We start from the raw sequence: 23,897 nt of genomic DNA, 5'->3' as shown, positions 1-23,897 counted from the left end.
AGCAACAAGTTTGTGATATGAGAAGTCATTTCACACACCATACACAGATGGATCGAAAATGGACAATTCCGTTTCTGCTGCAGCTGTGATTGGACACCAACGTTATGGCATCCACATTCCAGAACAAAGTTCAATTTTTACAACAGAGGCCCACGCTTTGCTTTTAGCTCTGGAACACATTGAACATGCAAAACAACGGGACTTTTTTATTTTTACAGACTCTAAATCATGCCTCCAAGCACTGTAATCTTTGAAAACAGACCACCCCATAATAGTTCAGATTTTAGCTAAAATATATGTTTTACATAAACAGAACTACAGCATCATTTTTGTTTGGTACCAGGTCATTCTGGTATCTATGGAAATGAACAAGCTGACATTGCTGCAAAGGAGGCCCAAACAACAAGAGTCAGGGAATGTTTGCTACCACCATCAGACCTCAGACCTTGCTTAGATGCTTACATCATAAACAAGTGGCAGGCGGAATGGGACCAGTGCGAAGGTAACAAACTGCATGAAATTAACCCAGAAATTGGAAAGAGACTTGTGTTTTCTTTTAAAAGCCGATGGGACCAAATTGTTTTTACAAGGTGTCGGATAGGTCACTCAAGACTTACCAGTGCCTTTTTATTAAAGGGTGAAGAACCACCATTATGCGACTCCTGCAGCATTCCCTTGACTATCAAGCACGTTTTACTGAACTGCCCTGCCTTTAATACCACAAGACAACGGTTTTATTCAGGACGTTCCATGAAAGATGTTTTTCACAAGGTGTCCCCTGAAAGAATTTTAGAGCTGTTATCACAAGTACATTTGAAACATCTTATATAGGTTTTATTTAATTATCTGTTTTTCTATTGATCGATTTCTACTTTCTATATATTGAAATTTATCATTACCATGTTCTCGCCATGAAATGGCCTTAGATGCCAACATGGCTCTAAATAACAAACAAACAAAAAACATAAAGAGAGGTTAAAAAATATACTGATTCAATTAAAGATTGAGGTGAGTCAATAGGCTCTTAATAGATGAAAGTATGGACAGAAGGCCACTAAAACTATCCATTTGGTAGGTAATGAAAAAAAAAATGAAAAAAACTGAAGTTTGGGGCTTTATTAAGTGGACGTGTGAAGTTGTTTGTGAATTCTGTCTGTGGACATGAGGTCAGAAGGTACAGAAATTAATGTTTTTAAGGGCTGAGAGTCTGGTCATTGTAGTTATTTCTCTGAGAAACCCAGAAGGGTGCCAAACTCTTGGTGCTGTATAGGGCCCTTTACTGCACTTGCACCCTACTGTCACCCAACTGTCTCTCCCTGCCGGCTCTGGAACTCTACCAATTGAGAACTGTGAAGTCCAACAAGCTGGCCCTCGAGATCGAGAGCTTTGCTCGAGGTGCTCAACCAGTCAGCAACAGTGGCAGGCAAACTCCCCTTGGAAATCGCTTTCCAGGAGCGCAAACATCCTGCAACCCTCACACAGCTTTGGCCACATTTTTACCCCCTAACTATCACCCTCTCTCACCCTGTGTCTACAGTAAGTTACTGCTGAGATGTAGACACTAAGACCACAACTTAAAACGCTACAGGTGGTTCTGGACCACTAGCAACAGAAACCGGGGAGTAAAAATTATGCACTTTCAACATTTAGCGTATTTAATAACATGAAAAAGAACTACTGGGTGCAGAATCAAACCGGTTATAATAAATTTTGCTAAATAGCAATAACTGATGGAACCCTAGTACTAGCTAATATTTTATTTATAATTCAGGACAAAATACAACCAAAATTTAAAGCCAAAATATATAATAACAGTTATATTTTGCTCCTGTACTCTACTGTACGTTTACTGTTGAGTTCATTGAGTTACACATGATATTTAGAAAATGGATTTTGGGCTATCACTTGATTGAATGCCACTAGTCATGTTACAAATCAGCCAAAAAGTAGTTACATGTGAACCACATACACATTGCAAAACTGTCCTTGTATTTGAAGAAAACTCTTTTAATAATGATAATACTACTTTATGAAGTATATGAAAAGATTACAATTGGACACATCACATATATGCAAATGGGCTTTGACCATTTTCAGAATAATAAAAAATATCCTTTTATGGATGTTAATTCAAAGCAAATTATTGGTAATTAAGAAGAATGGAAATATGGTTTTGTTTTGGAGACTGTTCTGTCATTTTCAGCTGGAAATCGCAATGGTGAGGAATTTGTGTGGAAACCAGATTTAATGTGAAAAACTCAACTTTTGGCCTGTTTTTGGTAAAATAAAATAAAATTTGGTAAAATATGAAGTTGACTTTCATATTGTGTAAATATTATTGTGGAAAATGAATGAATTTTGAAGCAGAAAATATTTAGCCTAGCACCATGAGATTTTACTTCAAACTGCTTTGACATGTCAGTAGTCATTAGCTGTTTCAATTATATTCATAACCTAATTGAGTTGGATACAATAACCAAACCAATAATACATTCACACCACCTAGTCGATATGATTGTAACGGGTGCAGAATTATTGTGACAGTTAATGAAAAACACCCTGTAATCTGCATGCAAAGGTTTTTGGAACATACTAATGCTAATCAAGGAAAAACATTTCCAGTGGGAACATGAGGCCAGCCACATCCTCAGATTATGAAGCATCAGTCTTTATTCATGAAAAAAGACTTTATGTAAACATTGAAACACAAGCAACTTCGTAACTTCGTAACAGCCGGGTAAGCTTCTACAAAGCAAATAGCCAACCACACAGACTGCTCTGGTGTGTGCTTTTTTAGAAATGGTTGTGACCTGGTGGCTTTTTATTTTCCATTGATCACTTGGAGCATCCAGAAGATAAGACTGTATAAACACAGCAAGTAAATTAGCTGAACACATTAAACATAAAATACTGAACTAACTTAAAAAGTCAAACACATTGATGAATAAAATTAATTTCTTTAATAATCAACACCATCTAGTGTTCCTAATCTCCAATTTGAAGCCCTCTCCATAACCTCATGGGTACCAGCCCTCTCCTTTTCTCTATAGATGGTTTTCTGTAAACATGTATCATCAAAAAGAAAAAAACATGTTAATTGGCGGCATAACTGTATGTTATGACCTAGTCTAGGGTCAGTCCCTAACAGGGTGAATATGGGAAATGGGTAGGGAAACATACTGCGAACTGATCAGTAACTCTGGTCCCTATCTGCCTATCCAAATCTAACTGAATGCTGCCTAGTCTTTGAAGATTACTGGGCACAGGGAGACTTTGAATGCTGAACTTCGGACAGTAAGCTGATAGTCGGAAACTAAAAGCCTGAATAGCGTACCCCCTACACTAGATCTCCACCCAGAGTAGCTTCAAAAACAATAAAGGAAAAATAACAAAGCAAAATAACAAACTTATGGCCCGATGGATTTTTAGTCCAGGGGGGAACACACTAACTAACCTGAGCACTATACGATGATCAGGGGGCAGAACGTGGGTCGAAGTCAAAAACGAGTGTACGGTCAAACACAAAATCCAATCAGCAAACAAAGCAGAGGGGATAGGCGAGAATCAGAATGGAATATGGGAGAGAATGGTCAGAAAAACGGAGAATCAGAGTCAAACAAAGATAAGGACAAATATGCAAAGTCAAACGAAGCAATGACTAAACACACCACACCAACCACGAGTTCGAAGGGCTAGTCTCCGCCAGTAGGCGGTAAACTGGCTTTTTCAAGCCGAGCAACCGGATACGGAAACAACCAATCAGATGACGACCGGAACGAAGAAACACATGCAAAAGTAACAAATGTAACCACAAACTAAATTTATGCAGATGGGGACATCATGTTTTTTTGGTCACTTAGCATCCAATTCCTACTAGAATACAGTCTGAAAACCATAGTAACTTTTCAAGAACAACTAACTTTTAAAAATGATGTATGATTTTATTTATAGTCAATAAAAATGAAGCCTTTTATCAGAAAATTATTTCCAGAACACATATGTATATATTTTTTTCAAAAAAGTAAAAAAAAATATATATATATATATATATATATGCTATGTAAAAAAGTTGTGTAAGTCGCTCTGGATAAGAGCGTCTGCTAAATGCCTGTAATGTAATGTAATGTAATATATATATATATATATATATATATATATATATATATATATATATATATATTTCCTGTATAGGTTATCACATAGCTCTGTTCCTTTGGGAAGTGATATATGATATAGATTTGCACGTGTACAAACCTGAAATGGCTACAGAAGCCACATTAAGTTATGGACCATTTTAAATTCATCAAGTGTGACATTTATGGCGACTCTTTCCAACAGGGCAGATTTTCTCTCAGATAAAATTGTCAACAAAGCATGGTGTCTATCTCTTATCTCTTCTCTTTCCTCTCACCCCCTCCTCTTTCAGGAGTACAAGTTGTAGCCTACCAAAAAAATCATGATTGAACAACTGTGGGTATGTTAACCCCTTACGTTAACTTGGAGTAGAAAGATAAGATATAATAGATATAAATATAGACAATAGATGTAGATAAAAGATAAACCCAAGAATGAATGTTCTGCATTGAGAATAGTCTAATTACTCAATTGATTTTGGCTGAAGAATTTATGTTACCTTTGTTCAACACAGAAACATGTATACATGATATAGTTGCCGTCATTATTAAATGCATATTCCCAAAACTAATACTATAAATGAGAAAGCCTTATTTAAAAATGGATAATGCACACTATAATTGTCCAGAACCCAGGATAATAAATCTTGATGTTTAAAGCAAGGACATTGTGGTTCTTGCTCTATGCTCTTTGCTTATTATATTTTGTATCACTGTTGAGGAACTCAAACAAAACAAAAATTGTTACTTTCTGTACACAAAAAGTAAACCAGCAAAATATAATTTAAGTTTAATAATTAAAATATGCTTAAAGCACGAAATCTTTCCTTCTGTTTAAAATGAACAACTTTTGTGCTCTCCAAATGACATAATTACTCATAACTGAATATCATCAAAAATGAAAAATGGAAGATAAAAACTTTTCAGTGCATTTTTGAATTTATTTAATTTCACATCTTACAAACATTCAAAAACATATTTGCACTGCACACAAAACTCCTCACAGTCCCGCACAACATTGGTATTACCCAGACACACACTCACATCCTGTCACCACACAGCCTCTCTCTCATTGCCTCAAAAAGATGATGTCAGTGGGTACTCACCTCTACAGATGGGGACAGGGAAGTCCCACACAGCTGCATTGCCAGTGTTGGTGACGCAGGTGAGTTGCGGGTGCCCATCCAGGACGTAGCCTGTCACACAGCTGTACCGGATTTTGTCCCCCACATTGAAGCGTGTCCCGTACAGGATGCCTTTTGGGGGGACTCCTGGATTTCCACAAGAACTGCTCTGCAACTCTGAGAGGATGATGAGGAACCATTACTGCCTTACTATACCATTATATTACCCTGCTTTGAATTACATTGTGATGCAGGGTGGTTTACAGAAGTATACCCCTTATCAGACCCACAAAGGAAAACAGACTGCTTTTGGTGCTGACTGGGAGCAGGGTTTGAGCTACAGCCCCAATACAGCCCCAATACCCGCTTCTGCTAAAGTAAAAAAGGTTTGCTGTTATCCATAATATTTTAAAGACATTGGTTTTCAAGAGAACACAGCTGTGGGTAATATTCTACTCCTGCTAGGAGCATAAACATTTTATTCGATAACATTCTGTGGGGCTTAAGCCAGGGAGTCAAGCAGTGAAACCAAGCAGCTGAAAAACAAATGCCTGAAATCCAGTTCAGGATATGGTAGGACTCATGTGAACTGACACCATGTAATCGTTGTATGGACTGATACTGATGCGTAGTGATAATTTTTAATAACTCTAGGTTAAGCACTAGGTTAAGGTGACCATTACGTTTATTGAACTCTGTTGTTTTTTGTATGTTACAGGTCATATCCCCAAACCCATCTCTAGGTGGAGAGCGCCGACTACAGGTAAGGAGTATTGACAGAACTTATTAGAATTACCATATATCACAATTTATGTAAGGTAAAGGCTAACAAAATGCCTCCAGACATTTGCAATTTAGTGCATGCTTGTCGTCCCTCCAATTTATAGAACACAGTTCCTTTAGTGCTGGAAATTGAAATATACACCGATCAGCCACAACATTAAAACTACCTGCCTAATATTGTGTAGGTCCCCCTCGTGCTGCCAAAACAGCTCTGACCCATCGAGAGATTTTAAAATCATGTGGAAATAATTCACCCTCTAACAATATCTTAGCTATTTATAGCCCTGTAGCAATTAATAATGTAATAAACTGGCAATAATGTAATAACTCACAATAATATAATCCATTTCAAATTTTTTATGTAATAAAAACCAATGATGTAATAAGTAGTATTAGTAGTAGTAGTAGTAGTAGTAGTGTACTTTATTGATCCCGGGGGGAATTTGCACTGTTGCAGCATCAAAGACAACAAAGTAACACAATCAGATACAAATTTACAGTAGATACAAATATATACAGAAATCCAAATATACCAGAGGACACCTTCAGAGGTGGAGTCCATGCCTCGACGGGCCAGAGCTGTTTTGGCAGCACGAGGGGGACCTACACAATATTAGGTAGGTGGTATTAATGTTGTGGCTGATTGGTGTATATGCTGTCCATAAGTATTATATAAAGAACAGTTTTTTGGTCTTTGCCAGAACATCTCTTACCTTCATAATAAAGCTTAAATCCATGTGCACTCACAGCAAAGTCACTGGTGAGGCGCAGTGAAAAGACAGATCCTGTGCTCATGACAGGTGGAGGGATTTGGAATCCTGTTAACCTATGAAAAAACAAGACAATGGTTAAGTCAGAATCTCAAAACACATTTTTTCTATGAAACACTTCATCATATAAGACAAACATGGTAAGGAGGGGGGGGGGGGGGCTGGTTTAGTGCATGGTGGTGGAGCAAATACATGGTCAGTCTTTTTACTCTTTGAAGCCGGGTTACCCACCTCTGCTGATACAGTATAAATACAATATAAATACAGAAGTTATTGGTATAAATATAGCAGTTAGTGGTATAAATAGTGCAGTTGCGAGTAAAACATATTATGTATAATAGGCTACTGCACTGAAGAGAGATGTAAATTAGAGAGTGTAAGGGAGAGTGTGGACGTAAACATGAGAGTGCATGATCTAAAAATTCAATAGAATAATAATGAAGAATAAACATTGCATTTGCTCACTCCACACTATCTGACCCAATGGGGGTTCCTCCTTTGTCAGTCTCAGATGGTAAATTCACTATCACTTCTTCCCAATGTGTTCCATCAGCTGTGTTATGGAGATTCATGTCTGAAACTGGGTTGAGAACAGCGACAATTTTCTAGGGTCAGACCGTAACAGAGTGAATGATAAGGGAAATTGGTTAGGAAACGTACAGCAATGCTGGCTAGTCTTCGAAGGTTACTGGGCACGGAGCGGCTTTTAACGCTGAACTTCGCTGAACAGTTAGCTGATAGTTGGAAACTAAAAGCCAGAATAGTGTACCCCCTATGGAGTGCTAGATCTCCACCCAGAATAGCTTCAAAAACAATAAACAAAAAATAACAAAGCAAAATAACAAATTAATGTCCCGATGGAGGGATTTTTATGCCAGCTGGGAACACACAAACTGACCAGCGCACTATATGGGGAGCAGAGGGCAAAACGTGAGTCGAAGTAAAAAATGAGCGTACGGTCAAACCTTAAATCCAATCAGCAAACAAAGCAGAGGGGCTAGGCGAGAATCGGAATCGAATACGAGAGCGAGTAGTCAGAAACACAAACTCACAGGGCAAACAAACTAGAAGGGCTAGGGCAAGAATCAGAGTCGAAGGAAATGAGACGATGGTCATACACAACATCAAATCAGCAAACAAACCAGATGGGCTAGACAGAAATCGAGTCAAACAAAGATAGGGTCAAATACGTAAAGTAAAATGAAGCAATCACTATACACAACACACAAACCACAATTTCGAACAGCTAGTCTTCCATGGTAGGTGGCAAATGACGGCTTTTTCAAGCCATGCAACCGGATATGGAAACGACCAATTAGAACAACCGGAATGAAGAAATACACAAAAGTGTGTATGTGAACACAAACTTATGTCTGGGGTCGTAACAGTCAGTCTCAAGAAAATAAATAAATCACTTCTTCCCACTGTGTTCTATCAGCTGTGTCGAAGAGATTCATGTCTGAAACCGGGTTGAGCACAGCGATCCATGTTGTTAAAGGATAAGGCTGGTGTAATTTAATATTTTCCTTATATACCCTTTGAAACAACCAAAACCTACAATGAATTTATCCTGCCAACTAGTATAATCCATCTAGCCAACGGCAGATATCCTGGTAGTCAGAAAACTCCATTGTTGTCCAAAAAACTGTTAAAACAAATCAAAGAACCTGGTCTTTGTACTTTTTACTCACAAGACGTCACTCAAAGGTTGTCCGTGAGTGAGTGACCACAATTTGCCATGCATAGCCCACGGCGCGCAGGACATTTTGCATGGCAAATTGCACTTTTCAGGGTTCCCCACAGAAATAACCACAACAGCCACAGACACTCAGCCCTTAAACTCTGTACATTCTCACCCCATTTCAACAGACAGAATTCATAAACAACTTCACATGTCCACACAATAAAGCCCCAAACTAAGGGGATTTTGCGTTTTCTCCTTCTTCTTCTTCTTCTTCTTATTTTTCCTGCCGCCTATCCCACTAACAACACGTCTCCCCATTGGACATTTTACCGACTCCAGCCAAATCTTCACCTACAAGACCCAATCAAAAACTCGCATACACACGCAAAACACCCATACCTTTTCACTCTGAAACATTTCTAGTTTAAACAGCTAGTCTGCTGTGGCCTAGTGGGCCTAGAAGGTTACAGTCTTGTGAACACGGGGTCCTAGGTTCAAGCCCAACTAGGAACACGTTGCTTTAACCTGCTTTTACCCTCACTAATAATTGTCTACTACTTCTCTATTATTGCTTTTGCACCATATCTACCCGCCATTCACCGAACGTATACACTGCATTATGACGTACCGTCTGCACATTCAGTTATTAACCGGCTACAATATTGCAAAGCCATATGGATTCAACGGGAGCTCTTCTGTGCTTACTGGCCTGTGTTATATTTCACGCATTGCATAGCTATGTCATGGTGCTACACTAACAAAGTCACAGACTGGTAAACCTCCGGTTGAAGGATTGAATCCCGCCTCGCCCTCAGGCAGATCATTTCCTCTTTTACACTAACGTTTTCTTACGCTTTTATATTTTCTTTACCAAAACTCACTCACAGCCACCCATATGCATTTCATGATGGCAAATGTATTCATTTTATTAAAAAGTTACACCAGTTCACCACTCTGCCATTTCTACTAACTATATTTCTTCACTTGGCTACCATACAAAACCTTCTTATCAGCAAACGCCACTTTTCTACATTTATGTTACCTCGCCCTGTTCTCTATCTAGCCACAAATAAACAATTACTACGTATGTACGTTCTGCAACTCCCCATTAAAACATTACATTTAAAATCATGACTCACTCAATTATAACTACTAGTACTGAACATGAGAAAATCACATCAGTGCAATAGATTTCACACGTTACTTAACCCTCCACTTTAACAGTTGATGCTTTATACCGACTATTATATATACCATTTCATAAGGAAACTAAGCTCGCTCATGGTCACTTTATTTACTCCGCACTATAGTCTGTGATCATGTCAACCTTCACCTACATGCCCATTCTGCTAAAAACATATTGTTTCAACTACGCAATTTCATCATTTCGTCCTAATTTCTCTCACACTGTTGTTTTTCTCATATGCAAAGCCTGCTGGGACATATGCGTCTGCTCCTATTCTGCACTATCAAGTTTTCCGGTTCTAGCTTAGCAAAACAGTGAAGAGGGTTCCTACCTGCAGATAAGCCTATCAAAATGCCTTATAAACCTTACAAACACTAAAAGTGCACCTCCACAAAATAACAGACAATGGAGCAGGGCAGAAGGCTACACAAGTTGCGACCTAGGGAGTTCTAATTCTACGGGCTTGCTGATTCTTTTGTCAATCAAGGCTCGTTGGATGGCCGTCAAATCCATGAGTACATACACTGGCCATATTTCACCTCCGTTTCTGATGCGTTTACACTTACGCCACCACACCCTTTGTCACAGCCACTGTTTTACATATATAGCAAACCGAAACTGCTAAACGGTACACGCTCATCAGACTGTACAAATTCACACAACGCTAGCCATAATCCACAACCGTTTCTTACAGGGTCACTTCGCATTTCTCACTCTCATAATAAAACGCTTTGCAAAAAGAAATGACATCTCATAAAAAAACATGTTTTCAACGTACAAAAATGCCAAGTTAATCACACATACAAGACATACACCGTCTACCACTCATTCATTCAGACTGCCAAAATCCAGGCCTGCCATTAAAAGTATTGATATCAAAATGATGCCAAGTTATGATACTACAAACAATATAGGCTATCTTGCCTCACCAAAATTTAATAAAATGTATTCCAAAGCAATGCTCCCCAATATTTCCTCAATTCTTACAAGTCACTAGGCCCTGTGTTTTGTAATCTTACCATTTTACAATGTCATGTAAACTTTGTGTCAGATCAAAGTGTCAAATATTTTGAATTGCCTCATGGAACACATTGAAATTCATGTATAAAACTGCTGGTCAGTAACTACAGGCAGCATATTTCTCCACAAAACATATGTTTATACTTGCTTCTGAACTGAATTTGAGTACATGTACAAGTTATTGTATATCTGCTACGTACAATAAATACTGCATGTCAAATACATATGGTACATACATACATAGAGAACTTATTTATCCCCATGGGGACATTTCCCTCGCAGCATGTTACATTCACATTTACGAACAGACATTTATACCAAGAAACATACAATCATTCATGCAACAGAAAGGCTGGGCAGCGAAATACATACATACCAATACAAATTGGACATATAGACGCCTATTCAATCAATCTTGACTGTGAAAAAGCCATCCACACATATGTTTGGCCTGTCCATGTACTGCATGCTTATACACGCAGGGCCAAGTGACTTGAAAGAACTGAGGAAATATTGGGTAGCATTGCTTTGGAATACATTTTATTAAATTTTGGGGTGGCAAGATAGCCTATATTGTTTGTAGTATCGTAACTTGGCATCATTTTGATATCAATACTTTTAATGGCAGGCCTGGATTTTGGCAGTCTGAATGAATGAGTGATAGATGGCATATGTCTTGTATGTGTGAGTAACTTGGCATTTTTGTACGTTGAAAACGTGTTTTTATGAGATACAGTATACAGAGGCCAAAAGACATACACTTTTACATACACTTAGGCTAAAGTCAAACTCAATTTTTCACAACTCCACACATTTCATGTAGCCGTGTTAAGTCAATTAGGGTATCTACTTTATTTCCATAAGAGGTCAATTCAGAATAATAGCTAAGAGATTTATTTCAGCTTTTATGTACTATATCAGATTTTCAGTGGGTCAAAAGTTTACATACAATTAGTATTTGGTGGCATTAACTTTTAATTGCTCAACTTGAATCAAACGCTTGGGCTAGCCTTCTACAATATTCTCACAATATTTTGCCAGAATTTTTGCCCATTCCTCCTGACAGAACTGGTGTAACTCAGTCAAATTTGTGGGCCTCCTTGCTTGGACATGCTACAGTTCAGTCCACGCATTTCTTATGGGATTCAGGTCAGGGCATTGTGATGGCCACTCCAATACTTTCACTTTGTTGTCTTTAAGCCATTTTGTTACAATTTTGGAGGTATGCTTAGGATCATTGTCCTGCCGGAAGACCCAGTTGAGACCAAGTTTTAACTTTCTAGCTGATGTCTTGAGGTGTTGCTTCAGTATTTCTGGATAATCCCCCTTCCTCATGATGCCATCTATTTTATGAAGGGCACCAGTCCCTTTTCCACAAAAACACCCCCACAACATGATGCTGCCACCCCCTTGCTTCACAGTTGGGATGGTGTTCTTCGGATTAAAATCCACACCCTGATCATTATGCCCAAACAGTTCAATTTTTGTTTCATCTGACCAGAGAACACTACTCCAAAAGGCTAGGTCTTCGTCCTGGTGATCACCTGCAAACTTCATTCTGGCTTTTTTATGCCCGTCTTGGAGAAGGGACTTCTTCCTTGTGCGACAGCCTTTCAAGCTATGGCGATGTAGGATTCTCTTAATGGTGGATGTAGATACTTTGGTACCTGATGCCTCCAACTCCTTCACCAATTCTTTTGTTGTTGTCTTGCGGATCAGTTGAACCTTTCGGACCGAAGTTTGTTCAATCCTGGGAGTTAATTTGTGCCTCCTTTCTGAACGATGTCCTGAGTGGTCCAATATTTTTATATTTGCATATAATTTTTTGTACAGATACCTGTGGTACCGTCAGTTGTTTGGAAATTACTCCTAAGGAGGAACCGGACTTGTGAAGGTCCACAATTTTTTTTCTGAGGTCTTGGCTGAGTTTCTTGGATTTTCCCATGGTATCAAGGGCAAAAAGGCAGTGGCTCTAAAGGCAGGCCCTTAAATACATCCACAGGTGCCAATTAACTCCTAATTATGACAATTAGCCAATCAGAAGCTTCTAAAAAGTCATTACATCAATTTCTTCCAGACTGTTTAACCCTCTGGGGTCGAGAGCTCTGCCAGCGGAGCTCGACAAGATGAAATTAACATTTGTTTCTATTTGGATGATTAACTTCACGAGCTGTTAGCATACAGACGCAACAAAAACATTGACGACAATCGCGACATTCCAATGCGCCCATTGGCAAATAATATGAATTGTTTTAAAAGTTTTAAATTTGATTAATTAGACCATGTATGCTTCGTTAAACTTTACTCATTACTATGTGAATTTCGCTCAGCAGGACGTCCGCCCAAATCGCATTCACATGTTAACGACATTATAATTACTCTCCATAGAAGGAGGCTAAAGGAGGGGCGATGCGAGATCCATGTGAGAAATGCTAAGTCTGCGAAAGCGGGATAGAATGTCAAAGTGTAGCCTAATTCACTTCTTTTGAGGTGAACATTTCGTTTAATTTTGGAAAATGGTCTGTCCGGAAGCTGACACTGATGAAGAGCGGTGTCATTTCGAACACCGAACTGATCCAGCTGAGGATCAACTTCATGCGTAAGTATATTTCTTATGATCATATTGGTAAATATGTGTACTGTATTGCAACGTATCTGTGTGTTTGTAGGAATATCCAGCAATATGCGCGTTTGTAAATCCCCACACTACGAACGATTCAAACTATTGCATCTCAAAATTATAGGCTAGGCTCTCTGCGTCTGGTTGTGTTAGAAGTATCAGGTAGACTGTATGTTTTTCGATCATATTCATAATAAATAGCTCATGCCTGGCGTGTAGTGGCGTGGCTAGGATTCTAAAACTGATGTCCTTGAACAATCGATATTAGCATACTGTAAGTAAGTTCGGGAAATAGCAATAAAATAACCACTTAGCTAAACAGACTTAGCCTACTTCAGATTGAGGCATTGTTATTGATGAGTTGCGTGTAGCTGAGTTGGAATATCAGTGTTTATTTAGTTTAGCTGATGTTGTTGGTTGATAGCTTGCATTATTTGTAAATGTGTGCTGTATTACATTCTCTGTGTGTTTGTAGGAATATTCACTAATATGCGTGCTTGTAAATTCCCACACTACGAACGATTCTAACCATTGCTTCTCAAAATTATAGGTTACTTCTCTGTGTCTGGTTGTGTTTGTTTGGTTCTTTGTTTGTATATGTCACATTTCATAAATTTTGTTTTCATTAGTTAGTGGTTTGTCCCTTTTTTGTAAAGCACATTTAATTTTCACCTGTTGAAGGAAATGTGCTATATAAATAAAGTTTGATTTGATGTCACATTTCCTAACAATTTTGTTTTTATTATATTTACAGAGATGTTGATCAGGAAACATGGCCTAGTTCACCACTAGCTAAGAGGCCAGGCAGGCGTTGCAAGAGTACACCAGTCTCATCTCATCTTCCATGCAGTTTACTTCAATAAATGTTCTAAAATCAAAAGATGTCTTTGTTTCTGTCTTCTAAATGGCTCACTGAGTCTTTGTCTTAGTGGTGGGGAGGCATGCGGCCAGGTGTGAATAGCCTACTTAGCTGGCAAGTCCTTCTTCCCAATGCATATTCATTACAGAAAGGCCATTTGCCCTGCCATTCTCACCTGGTGTTAAAAAATAGTAGTCACAACACTAACTTTTAGCAATTTATTTTATATTTCTCATTGGATTTGCTAAAATATTTTGTCATATTTTGATACCCAAGACCTTGATGAACACATTTCAGTGACCAAAAGTCTTAGTCACAATTGTTTAGTGTGTTTTATTACAACATTCCTGTGCATGTTCAAAACTACTGTTTACAGTTTGTGTGTTTTTAGAGCAGTTTACAATCCACACATGATTATGACCTACTTACTGCTGCCATATTATTGTAGCTAAGTTTGTGCTGAAAACAAAGATATGAAACACTTTGGAATCACTGTATATAAAGTTGATGAAATTTACACAAATGTCAGAGCATCGCACAATCACCAGTGTGCCTCATTTTACCCTTAGACCCCAGAGGGTTAAAGAGACAGTCAACTTGGTGTATGTAAACTTTTGACTGACTGGAATTCTGATAAAGTGAATTAAACCTGAAATAAACTGGTCTTCAATCGATTATTTTAAAAATACTTCTGATGTGAACAAAGTAGATGCCCTAATTGACTTTCCAAAAGAAATGTATGGTAACATGAAATGTTTGGAGTTGTGAAAAACTGAGTTTGAATAAATTTAGCCTAGGTGTATGTAAACTTTTGACCTCAAATGTATATAAAACAATTGCTTAGACAAACGGCGTGGTGGCACAGTTGAAACGATAACAGGCTGGCACCATCAGAAACCGAACAGAAATCTCCTTGAAAAAGCACTTTATGTACTCACTGATTTGACCGGCATTCAACGATCCCTCATGTACAAAATTATCAGCAATCACCTACACTTTCAGCTCCCAACTTGTGTTGCTTTCTGTCCTGCTCCGCTTTTTGTTTTTTCTTCTGAGATCCACTTTTTGTGTTTATAAAGTTTAGGCTATAAGGTATTTTGATACGCTCAGCTGTATTACATATTTCCCAGCAGTTTTTGCGTATCAGAAAATAACAGTAGTTCCAAAGAAATCACCACAGATTATTTAATTGAATATACAATATGTTTTCATCAGAATGGGCATATAGGTTAAGTTTGAAATGATCACTGACTATTGTACAAAGAACATGTACTAACCATGACAGAGATAAGTTTGCTTATTGAATCATATATAAAACAGATGTCACCTGCCAAATTTGTATTCTGTGATGATCAATAAGTGTCTCAAATGTAATTAGAGCTTGTGCAAAAAGTTTTTAATGGGGTAAAGACTGATTAGAATGATTGGCACTGCCAACTGACTTCACCATGTTGGCAACTATAGTAAATACATTAAAAACAGCATGCCAATTTGCAATTGAAAATCCAGTTTTATTAACCTCTTAGCATAATCCCCCTAGTGGTCAGCACTTCGGCGTGCCTAGATTGCTCAACTCAGACATTCAGTGCTCCTGCAACCGAAGTATGAGTTGAAAACAGAAACTCTGTGTTCTAGTTTCATTAGTAGACGATACACAGCAACTATGCCGAATACGGAGTTTCGCAGCACCACCATTGTCGCGCTGGCCATTCATTTAACAAGCACCCCCTCCCAGCAGTCTCATTTGCAACTACACCCCCCACTCATGACATAATGGACAATATTGTCTATCATAGAAATATTCTTTCACCACTCAAAAATTGTATTCCGTCATAGCAACAAGATAAATCCAACAATAGCCCTAAGATATGCCAATACAGCAGTGAAAACTCTGCTCATTGAATAACAAAATAAACAAGACAAAAAATTATACCATGTCATTCTACAGTCAATATCTGGGACTAAATATTGAATAAATATACAACCTTACCATTGGTTTTATCCGTAGAGATGTTCCTTTTTAGACTGAGTGGTCATATATTGTCTTGGATAATCCCTTCGTGAAATATACACGCATTTGTGACGCCTGGTACCTTCCAAAATAGCTGTGCGTAATACCATACATGTTGTTCACAGTGTTGTCGCCCTTTTTAGTACAGTCTGGCTTGATCAACAATTAATCGTTCCAATAGGTGACAGAATAAGCTGTCTAATGATGTATAACATGTCTAAGTTTGCTTTTGGTATAGCGTTTTATAGCCCAGCGTATCCTCTGTGGTAGCAGTAAAAGACACTGAACCTGACAAAACTTTATCAATGATTTTCGTTAGCTGACATCGTTTTCTGGAGTAAGACAGAACAGGAGCGAACGACTGGACAGATTTACTCTCTGTCTCCATCTACTTAACAGAGATAACATTTCATCATTGCTATGTAAGTAGTACTGCTCAAAATATTTTTGTTATATACATTATTTTTGAAATTGAATGTCTTTAAATAGGTTAGTGGTATTTTATAAAAAAGGATATTTCACACTGTAATTTAAGTGTTCGTGGGTAGTTTAGTAGTTTTAGTGATGCTTGCAACAGTGTAGACCTGAGAGTTGGAACATTGCCAAAACGTGGTGGACGGTTGAAAATTGTTTTCATGTTGTCCCATCCCCATACAAGAAAACAGAGTACAGAGATAATTAATTATTACACACTTAGGTACTGTACCGCATTATGTGACAATGTTTTAGCATTATTATTTAATCTGATATCAATTGTTCATCTTAAACCTTCATAAGGGGCTCATTTATAGGCTTTATATTGGACAAAACACATTTAATTCATTTTTGGAGAGATTTTTGATATGTTTCTGGACCCCTAGATATTTTAGACTACTGTCCTGGTGGAAGGCTTGCAATTCCCACTCGAAAATAATTCAACAGTGAGTTTCTTGAGTCAAAACGGTTGATTTGTAGTGAAATATGTGAATATGTTGTGATTTACAGCAATGCATAATTTAGACATTTTGGATAGATATGGAGATTCTGGGTACACTGCTTAGTTTTTGCTTCATAGATCTTTAGTAGTCCTACATATCGACCCTTTATTATTTAGATTTTATGAACTTGTGGTCAAGATGTTTTTGATCCAGGACATGTATAGTTTAACCTCCTGTATATATGCAATCTCTCAGTATTTCATTGTAAACTAAAAAAGAGCAAATTCAATTTTTATTTTATTTTTTGCAGTGCAGTGCCACCAGCCTACTGTGATATTATTGTTAAATTACCACTATAAAAAGTATTTATTATGAATAAGGTTGGTACATTAAATTGCTTCACAAGCACAAAATGGTGTCTTTTTAGCTTTGTGTAAGTGGCAAGTGTCCTATTGGCTGAAACAACAGCACGTGCACTAAGTCGTCACAAGGCTCAACATTCCCTATTATTGCATTTCACTTTTCATTCCGCCTTCATTCTCTATGGGCTTTGTCCCCAAAACACATTTTCCAAAAGCCTTGTACAAGTACACTGCTCTAAACCAAGTTTAATATTATAAAGCTGGAATGGCATGTCTAGCTTAAATGCTGTAGGAGAGGAAGCATGCAGAGATTTAGGTGGAAAGAAAATAAGAAAAATAAGAACAATAAGTACGCAAGAGAACAGGTGGTGGGAAATATTGTGCACCATGTTTCAGCAGTGGCAGTGAAAATGAGTGTCAGCCCTGTATAACCCATCTTCTGATATTCTGGGGAGGGGGGCGCACCATTATTATGTGTCACTAAGTAGAAAAGTACTTATGGACACATTCATCCAAGGTATGCTCTGGTGACTGACTAGACCAAAAGATTGATACAATAAATTAAACATGGATGAACCTAAGTGTGCAGAAGTACATTTCTACCGATAAAAGAATATAAAAGCCCAAAAGACATTACCGTTTGTTACACCAGAAACAACAGATAAGTTAGTAATTACAATTACTTGCATTTTGAATCTAGTCAAGGGCAACCTGATAACATTAGCTAGTCCAATAGTGTGCAGCTAACTTACCTCAGCATGCTTGCATAGATTGGAAGTTTTTAATGCTTAATTGTGTCTTTTGGAAGGCAAAGCACACAATTCATTATATAACTGTTCCCTTTTTTTGCATTTTAATTTAAACAGAAGTAGCAGGAGTGGCCGGGGATGAACAATAGCAGCACCTGCTGCACACAGACAATCAAGTATTCAAACATTAAATTGTGGTAACAGCATTAATGCATACATACAGACATACACTGAGGGAAAAAAGAAACGCAACAATGTCTGGAATATGGAAGAAATGTGTTCATTTCTTTTAAACCTGATCACAACTAAAACAGCTTGTGTGTTGAAGAATTGCAACTCCTTAGTCACACAAAATGTGCACTTTTGCCTAACAAGGTAATTGGCAACAATGCCTACATATTGAGATCTCACTTGAGTCTCAGAAGTCTGTAATTGAAAGCTCAGGTCACATAAAGCAAGAGGCCACCAAGATTTCAGTAAACTGGCACAACAGTGGACTGTCCAAGATCTGGTAGTCCTCGTGTGACAACACCGGCACAGGACCAATACATCAGACTGACCCATCTGAGAAATCGTTTTAGACCTGCTACCCGAACTGCCGCTGCAACTTTTGGCACACACAATGCCCACATTAGTCCAAGAACAGTGAGGAACAAACTCCGTGCTGCTGGTCTCACAGCAATAAGTTCTAACAGAGGGCCTCCACTCACCCCCTCAAGACGTTGTGCTCAACAGAACTGTTGCAGACAGAGGCTGCGATGGACTTGGTTGCAGTGGCATCAGATCCTATTCACAGATGAGTCATGCTTCTGCCTGTTCCATGCAGATGGAAGGGCTGGAGTGTGGCGAAGAAGAGGAGAGAGGCATGCTGATGCCTGTGTTCAGTAAACCGACAGATGGGGTGGGCCCAGTGTGATGGTGTGGGCAGGGATTCACCATGCAGGCAGGACCTAACTTCACTTTGTGCAGGGTAGGCTGAATGGAGAGCGTTTTCGGGATGAGATTGTGGATCAGCTCATTGTTCCATATGTTAGACAACATGGCTTGACCTTACAATAGGACAATGCCAGGCCACACACAGCTGGAGTGGTCACAAATGCACTTTGGGATGCAGATGTACAGGTGCTGCCTTGGCCTTCCTACTTCCCTGAGCTGAACCCAATAGAACCTGTATGGGATGTGCTGAATCACAGCATCAGAAGATATGATCCTCCAATTATTACCCAGCAACTGCATGATGCACTTCTACAGGAATGGGAAAATATCCCCAACAAGAGATACAGACATGTATTGATTCTATGCAACAAATATGACAAGAAGTAGTGGCTGCAAGAGGTGGCCACACATTATTGAAGTGTGACTGAAGTAAAATAGTAAAATTGTTACTGGTTTTCTGGTGTTTTACAGTACACTTTTGCTTAATTGTTGTTCATTTACATTGTTTATGTTAATGATATTGTTTACATTTCTTATTCTTTGTTCATTATTAAATGATGAACGATCAAATATCAGTCACAAAGAGAGTGCTGCATTTCTTTTTTCCCTCAGTGTAGTTTAAAGAACAGTCAGCATGAATAGTCAATTGTAAAGTCAGTTGTAGCAAAAGTCAATTGTAGCAAAAGAAAAAGTATAGAATTTCTCTAATAAATACTTCATTAAAAGTAAAAACTACAATCAATCAAAAGAAACATGAAAAGTACATGTCCTCAAAAAATCAGCTTTCTTACTCATTTGTGTTATTACCCAGACTTTGCCAATGTTTTCATCACTACACTATCACTACTCTAATACCTTGTGCCTGCAGTGAAAATAGCTATTTACTATTATGATAAATCATAGCCGGTGAGCTGTAAAAAAATAGATCCATAAGCTACAAATGCAACTTATTGTGGCTAGTAACATTATACTTTCACTGAACTTTCAATATATCTTTGATAAGTACATGTAAACACAATTGTATCCATGCATGTAATTGTTACTCTTTAACCCCTTAGCGCACATGCAAAATCTGGCCAATCCTTGCCCATTTCGGGGGATACCCTATTTAAAGCTTTATAACTCCAGATGTGAACACCACAGAGACTTGAAAAATGGCTTAAATGAAGCAAGACATTTGTACCATTTGCAATACTAACTTACTAATAATACTATAACTATAATAATACTAATACTAACTAGTTTATATTCATAATTTTGGAAGAAATAAAGTGCCACAAATGCAATTGTCTTGGCAAAAAATAAAAAATGAATTTGCTCTTTTTTATTTTGCAAGGAAATACTGAGAGATTGCATATATACAGCAGGTTAAACTATACATGTCCTGGATCAAAAACCTCTTGACCACAAGTTCATAAAATATAAGGGTGGATATGTACAACTACTAAAGATCTATGAAGCAAAAACTAAGCAGTGTACCCAGCATCTCCAAATCTATCTAAAATGTCTAAATTATGCATTGCTGTAAATCACAACATATTCATGTATTTCACTACAAATCAACTGTTTTGAGTCAAGAAACTCACTGTTGCATCATTTTCAAGTGGTAATTATCTAGGGGTCCAGAAACATATCCAAAATCTCTCCAAATATGAATACAATTCTTTTTGTCCATTATAAAGCATATAAATGAGCCCCTCAGGGGTTTAAGATGAAACATTGATATAAGATTTTAAAAGAAATTGTCACACAATGCGGTACAGTACCTAAATGTGTAATAATTAGCTCTAGTATGTATTTCTATACTCTGTACTCCAGTATGTTTTGTACCGAGGTAATTTTGTGCCTTGGTTAGGGACTGAGGTAAAAGTGCAATCATAATCAGGAACCTGTGTTTCTCCTCCCATTATTTTTTTATTTATTTACATTCAGACTGTTTAATATCTGTCCCACAACCTTTTTTTTCATAATTTATTAAAATTCAATAAATCAATTAAAAATGCATTTAATTCTGCTTAGATCAATAACATTGGAATATTTGACAAAAACACCTCAAACCAATTGCAGATTATTCTATGAATGCCTGGCCCTCTTCCACAACCTTTGGTTTTCACGAATAATGGACTGCCAAATTATTAAATTTCAATAAGTCAATTAAAAATATATTTAATTCTGCTTAGATCAATAACTCTGCCAATATTAGAAGGAGACAGATCAAACCAATTGTATATTATTCTAACAACGTCTGGCCTTCTTCCACAACCTTTGGTTTTCACAAATAATGGACTGCCATTTTATTAAAATTCAAGAAATCAATAAAAAAATGCATTTAATTCTGCTTAGATCAAGAACTTTGCCAATATTTGACAAAAAAATTATTCTCAATGATTTCTCAGTGCTGGTCCATTTCATAATTTAAAAAGTATTTAAAAAGAAGTGCAGAATGGGCCGTGCCAAGAGAAAGGAGGACCTATGGAGAAAAGCCAGAGGAGTGGAGGTCCTCATTACTGAGTTTTATACTGTAGATTTAATGAGAGTGAATGCAAAATGGAATTCAGAAATCTGGTCTACCTTGTCCAAGAGGATTTTTGGGATGGATAAAGCATATTTGATAACATGGCTTCATGTGGTGTGGCATGACAACAGGAGAGGGGTGAGGTCAACTGTTACAAAATTAAATGTGGGATGTGCCATACATGTAAATGTCGCTGCATTGGAGAGTGATGAATCAGAAAAGTTGTCCTGTGGGGAAAACAATGATTTATCTCTTGATGTGGTGGAGGGTATGACAGTGGAAGATGTGGCAGAGGAAGATGTGGAGGAGCAGGATGTGGCAGAGGAGGATGTGGCGGAGCCTTCTATAGCAGAGGAGGATGTTGGTGAATATACAAAATGCAGACAAACAAGACCAGGAGCCAAGACATTCCACATTCAAATAGAAAAGAATTAATGGGAAAATATTAAGCCACTGCCTGGCACCTACCAGCTCCGAAAACCTTGGACTGACATATTTTACAAGACATTCCGGAAGATTAATCCTTGCTGCACCCTGATATTCCAATATCAACATATTAAGGTGAAGCGGAGCCGAAAGAAGCAGTGTCCCTACCTCACAGTGAAGGCGGTTTGTTCTTTCAAGGCATGTAAAGCACGCTACATCTTTAACATAACAAAAAACAAGCCAAAAGGTATGTGATGGTTCATATGAATGTAACGCGTGTTAGATGTGTTACACATGAGAAAGGGGCAGTAAGGTCACGCCCTGCCACCTACCTAATGAGGGGCAAAATAGCCAAAGCCCTTTACAAAGATGTCAGCGACACATACTATTCTAAACTCAGTAAGACACCAGTAGATGAGTTGGTGGCAGGCAACATGACAAGAACAGTTTCAAAGAATGTGTTTAAAGTTATCAGCTCGGAAGTCCATCGTAGCACACGTCTACACAATGACATAATTTTGGAATGAATCCTTGCACAAAAGATCCAACGAGAGTCAGACAACTTCACTTTCTGTCCTGGATACATCCAGCACCTTCAGGTAGATCCATTTGCTGTCCACCTCTACACAGAATGTGGCCTTGGAATTGCCATTCACCACTGATGGACCAGGAAAACCAGTCACCCTGTTCCTAAATGCTACTGGAGGGATAGTCAGCAAAATACCCAACTAAGACAAAAGGGTATTTTATTACTGCCTTACCCCACCTGGAGAAGGAAGAGACAGGCTCCCTCTGCCCGTGACAGAAATGATCACCAATGATCATGCCATTCCAAATCTGTTGTTTTGGTTGATGCAGACCATCATGAAAATGTCGAAAGTGACAGTCAGCAGGGTCCACCATGTAGAAATTGATTATAGTTGGGCCTTAATTCAAAGTGTCCTTCTGGCATTTAATAAGGAGAACATAGATGTCTACCCCGAGAAGGCGCACCTCATAATCCAAAGCAGACTCACCAGTAGGCAAATGAGGAAACTAACCATTCTCCACCTCTGCTCTGCCCATGTGGTCAAGGCTGTGTCTGGGGCTTTCAGCAGGAAGACCACAGACAAGGCGCGGAGAGAGTTTGCGACTTGCAGCTTTGCACAGCTGTTGAACAGCACATGCATGTTGGCTGCTTTGACAGTCTTTCATCACGTCTGTTGTGTTCATGGCAAAGGACTCCTCAGAGGAAGTAAAAAAAGAGTATCAGTGTCTTACAAGGGCTCATCGCCAAAACAGGTATACTACATGTCGACAGTGATACAACCACAAAGCCTCTCTTCCAACAGAGTGATCTTCCCACACATGCAGATACCATCTTTGCAAGGTCACCCTTTACCAAGGAGTTCCAGGGAGTGTTTGAGAAGGGTTGTGGTGAAATCCAGATGGAGAGTAACCAACAAGCAGGTCCAAACCAGTACCACTGTCCCGAGTTATTAGATGTGCTCTTCAGTGACTACTTGGGAATCTTCCCACTGTGGAGTGGTATTCTCCTTGGAGACCTTTGCCGCTATGCTTTGGACGGAGGAAAAGGCAAACAAACACCTATGTGGAGCAGTGGTTTGGAATTGTGAAGAACTCAATTCTAAAAAAAGACAAAGCTCTTCACCCTGTAGCCTTCATAAATAGGCAGCATGCCTCGCTACAAGGACAATATAGGGAGCACATAATTAATAATGGCATGCCTGGGGAATTACTCGAGAGGCCAATTACGTCAACAAGGCCAAAGAAGTGCAGCATCGACAACCCAGAGGAACAGT

The 23,897-nt window shown here is 38.4% G+C and overlaps 1 protein-coding gene across 6 annotated transcripts in view; it reads right to left on the bottom strand.

Annotated features, from left to right (window-relative positions):
• csmd3b (CUB and Sushi multiple domains 3b) overlaps positions 1 to 23,897 on the bottom strand; it is a 919,486-nt gene that overhangs the window by 700,283 nt on the left and 195,306 nt on the right. For all 6 annotated transcript variants that reach the window (XM_064348440.1, XM_064348441.1, XM_064348442.1 and 3 more), the window contains exons 3-4: positions 6,754 to 6,866; positions 5,240 to 5,434 (exon numbers count right to left, since the gene is read on the bottom strand). In XM_064348440.1, coding sequence (XP_064204510.1) covers positions 5,240 to 5,434; positions 6,754 to 6,866 — 308 coding nt within the window. The remainder of the gene's footprint in view (positions 1 to 5,239; positions 5,435 to 6,753; positions 6,867 to 23,897) is intronic.

The sequence above is a fragment of the Anguilla rostrata genome, chromosome 8, assembly GCF_018555375.3.
Source record: "Anguilla rostrata isolate EN2019 chromosome 8, ASM1855537v3, whole genome shotgun sequence".
Classification (NCBI taxonomy): Eukaryota; Metazoa; Chordata; class Actinopteri; order Anguilliformes; family Anguillidae; genus Anguilla; species Anguilla rostrata.
Note: the sequence above shows the minus strand (reverse complement) of the source record. Positions and strands in the feature narration are given on the sequence as shown.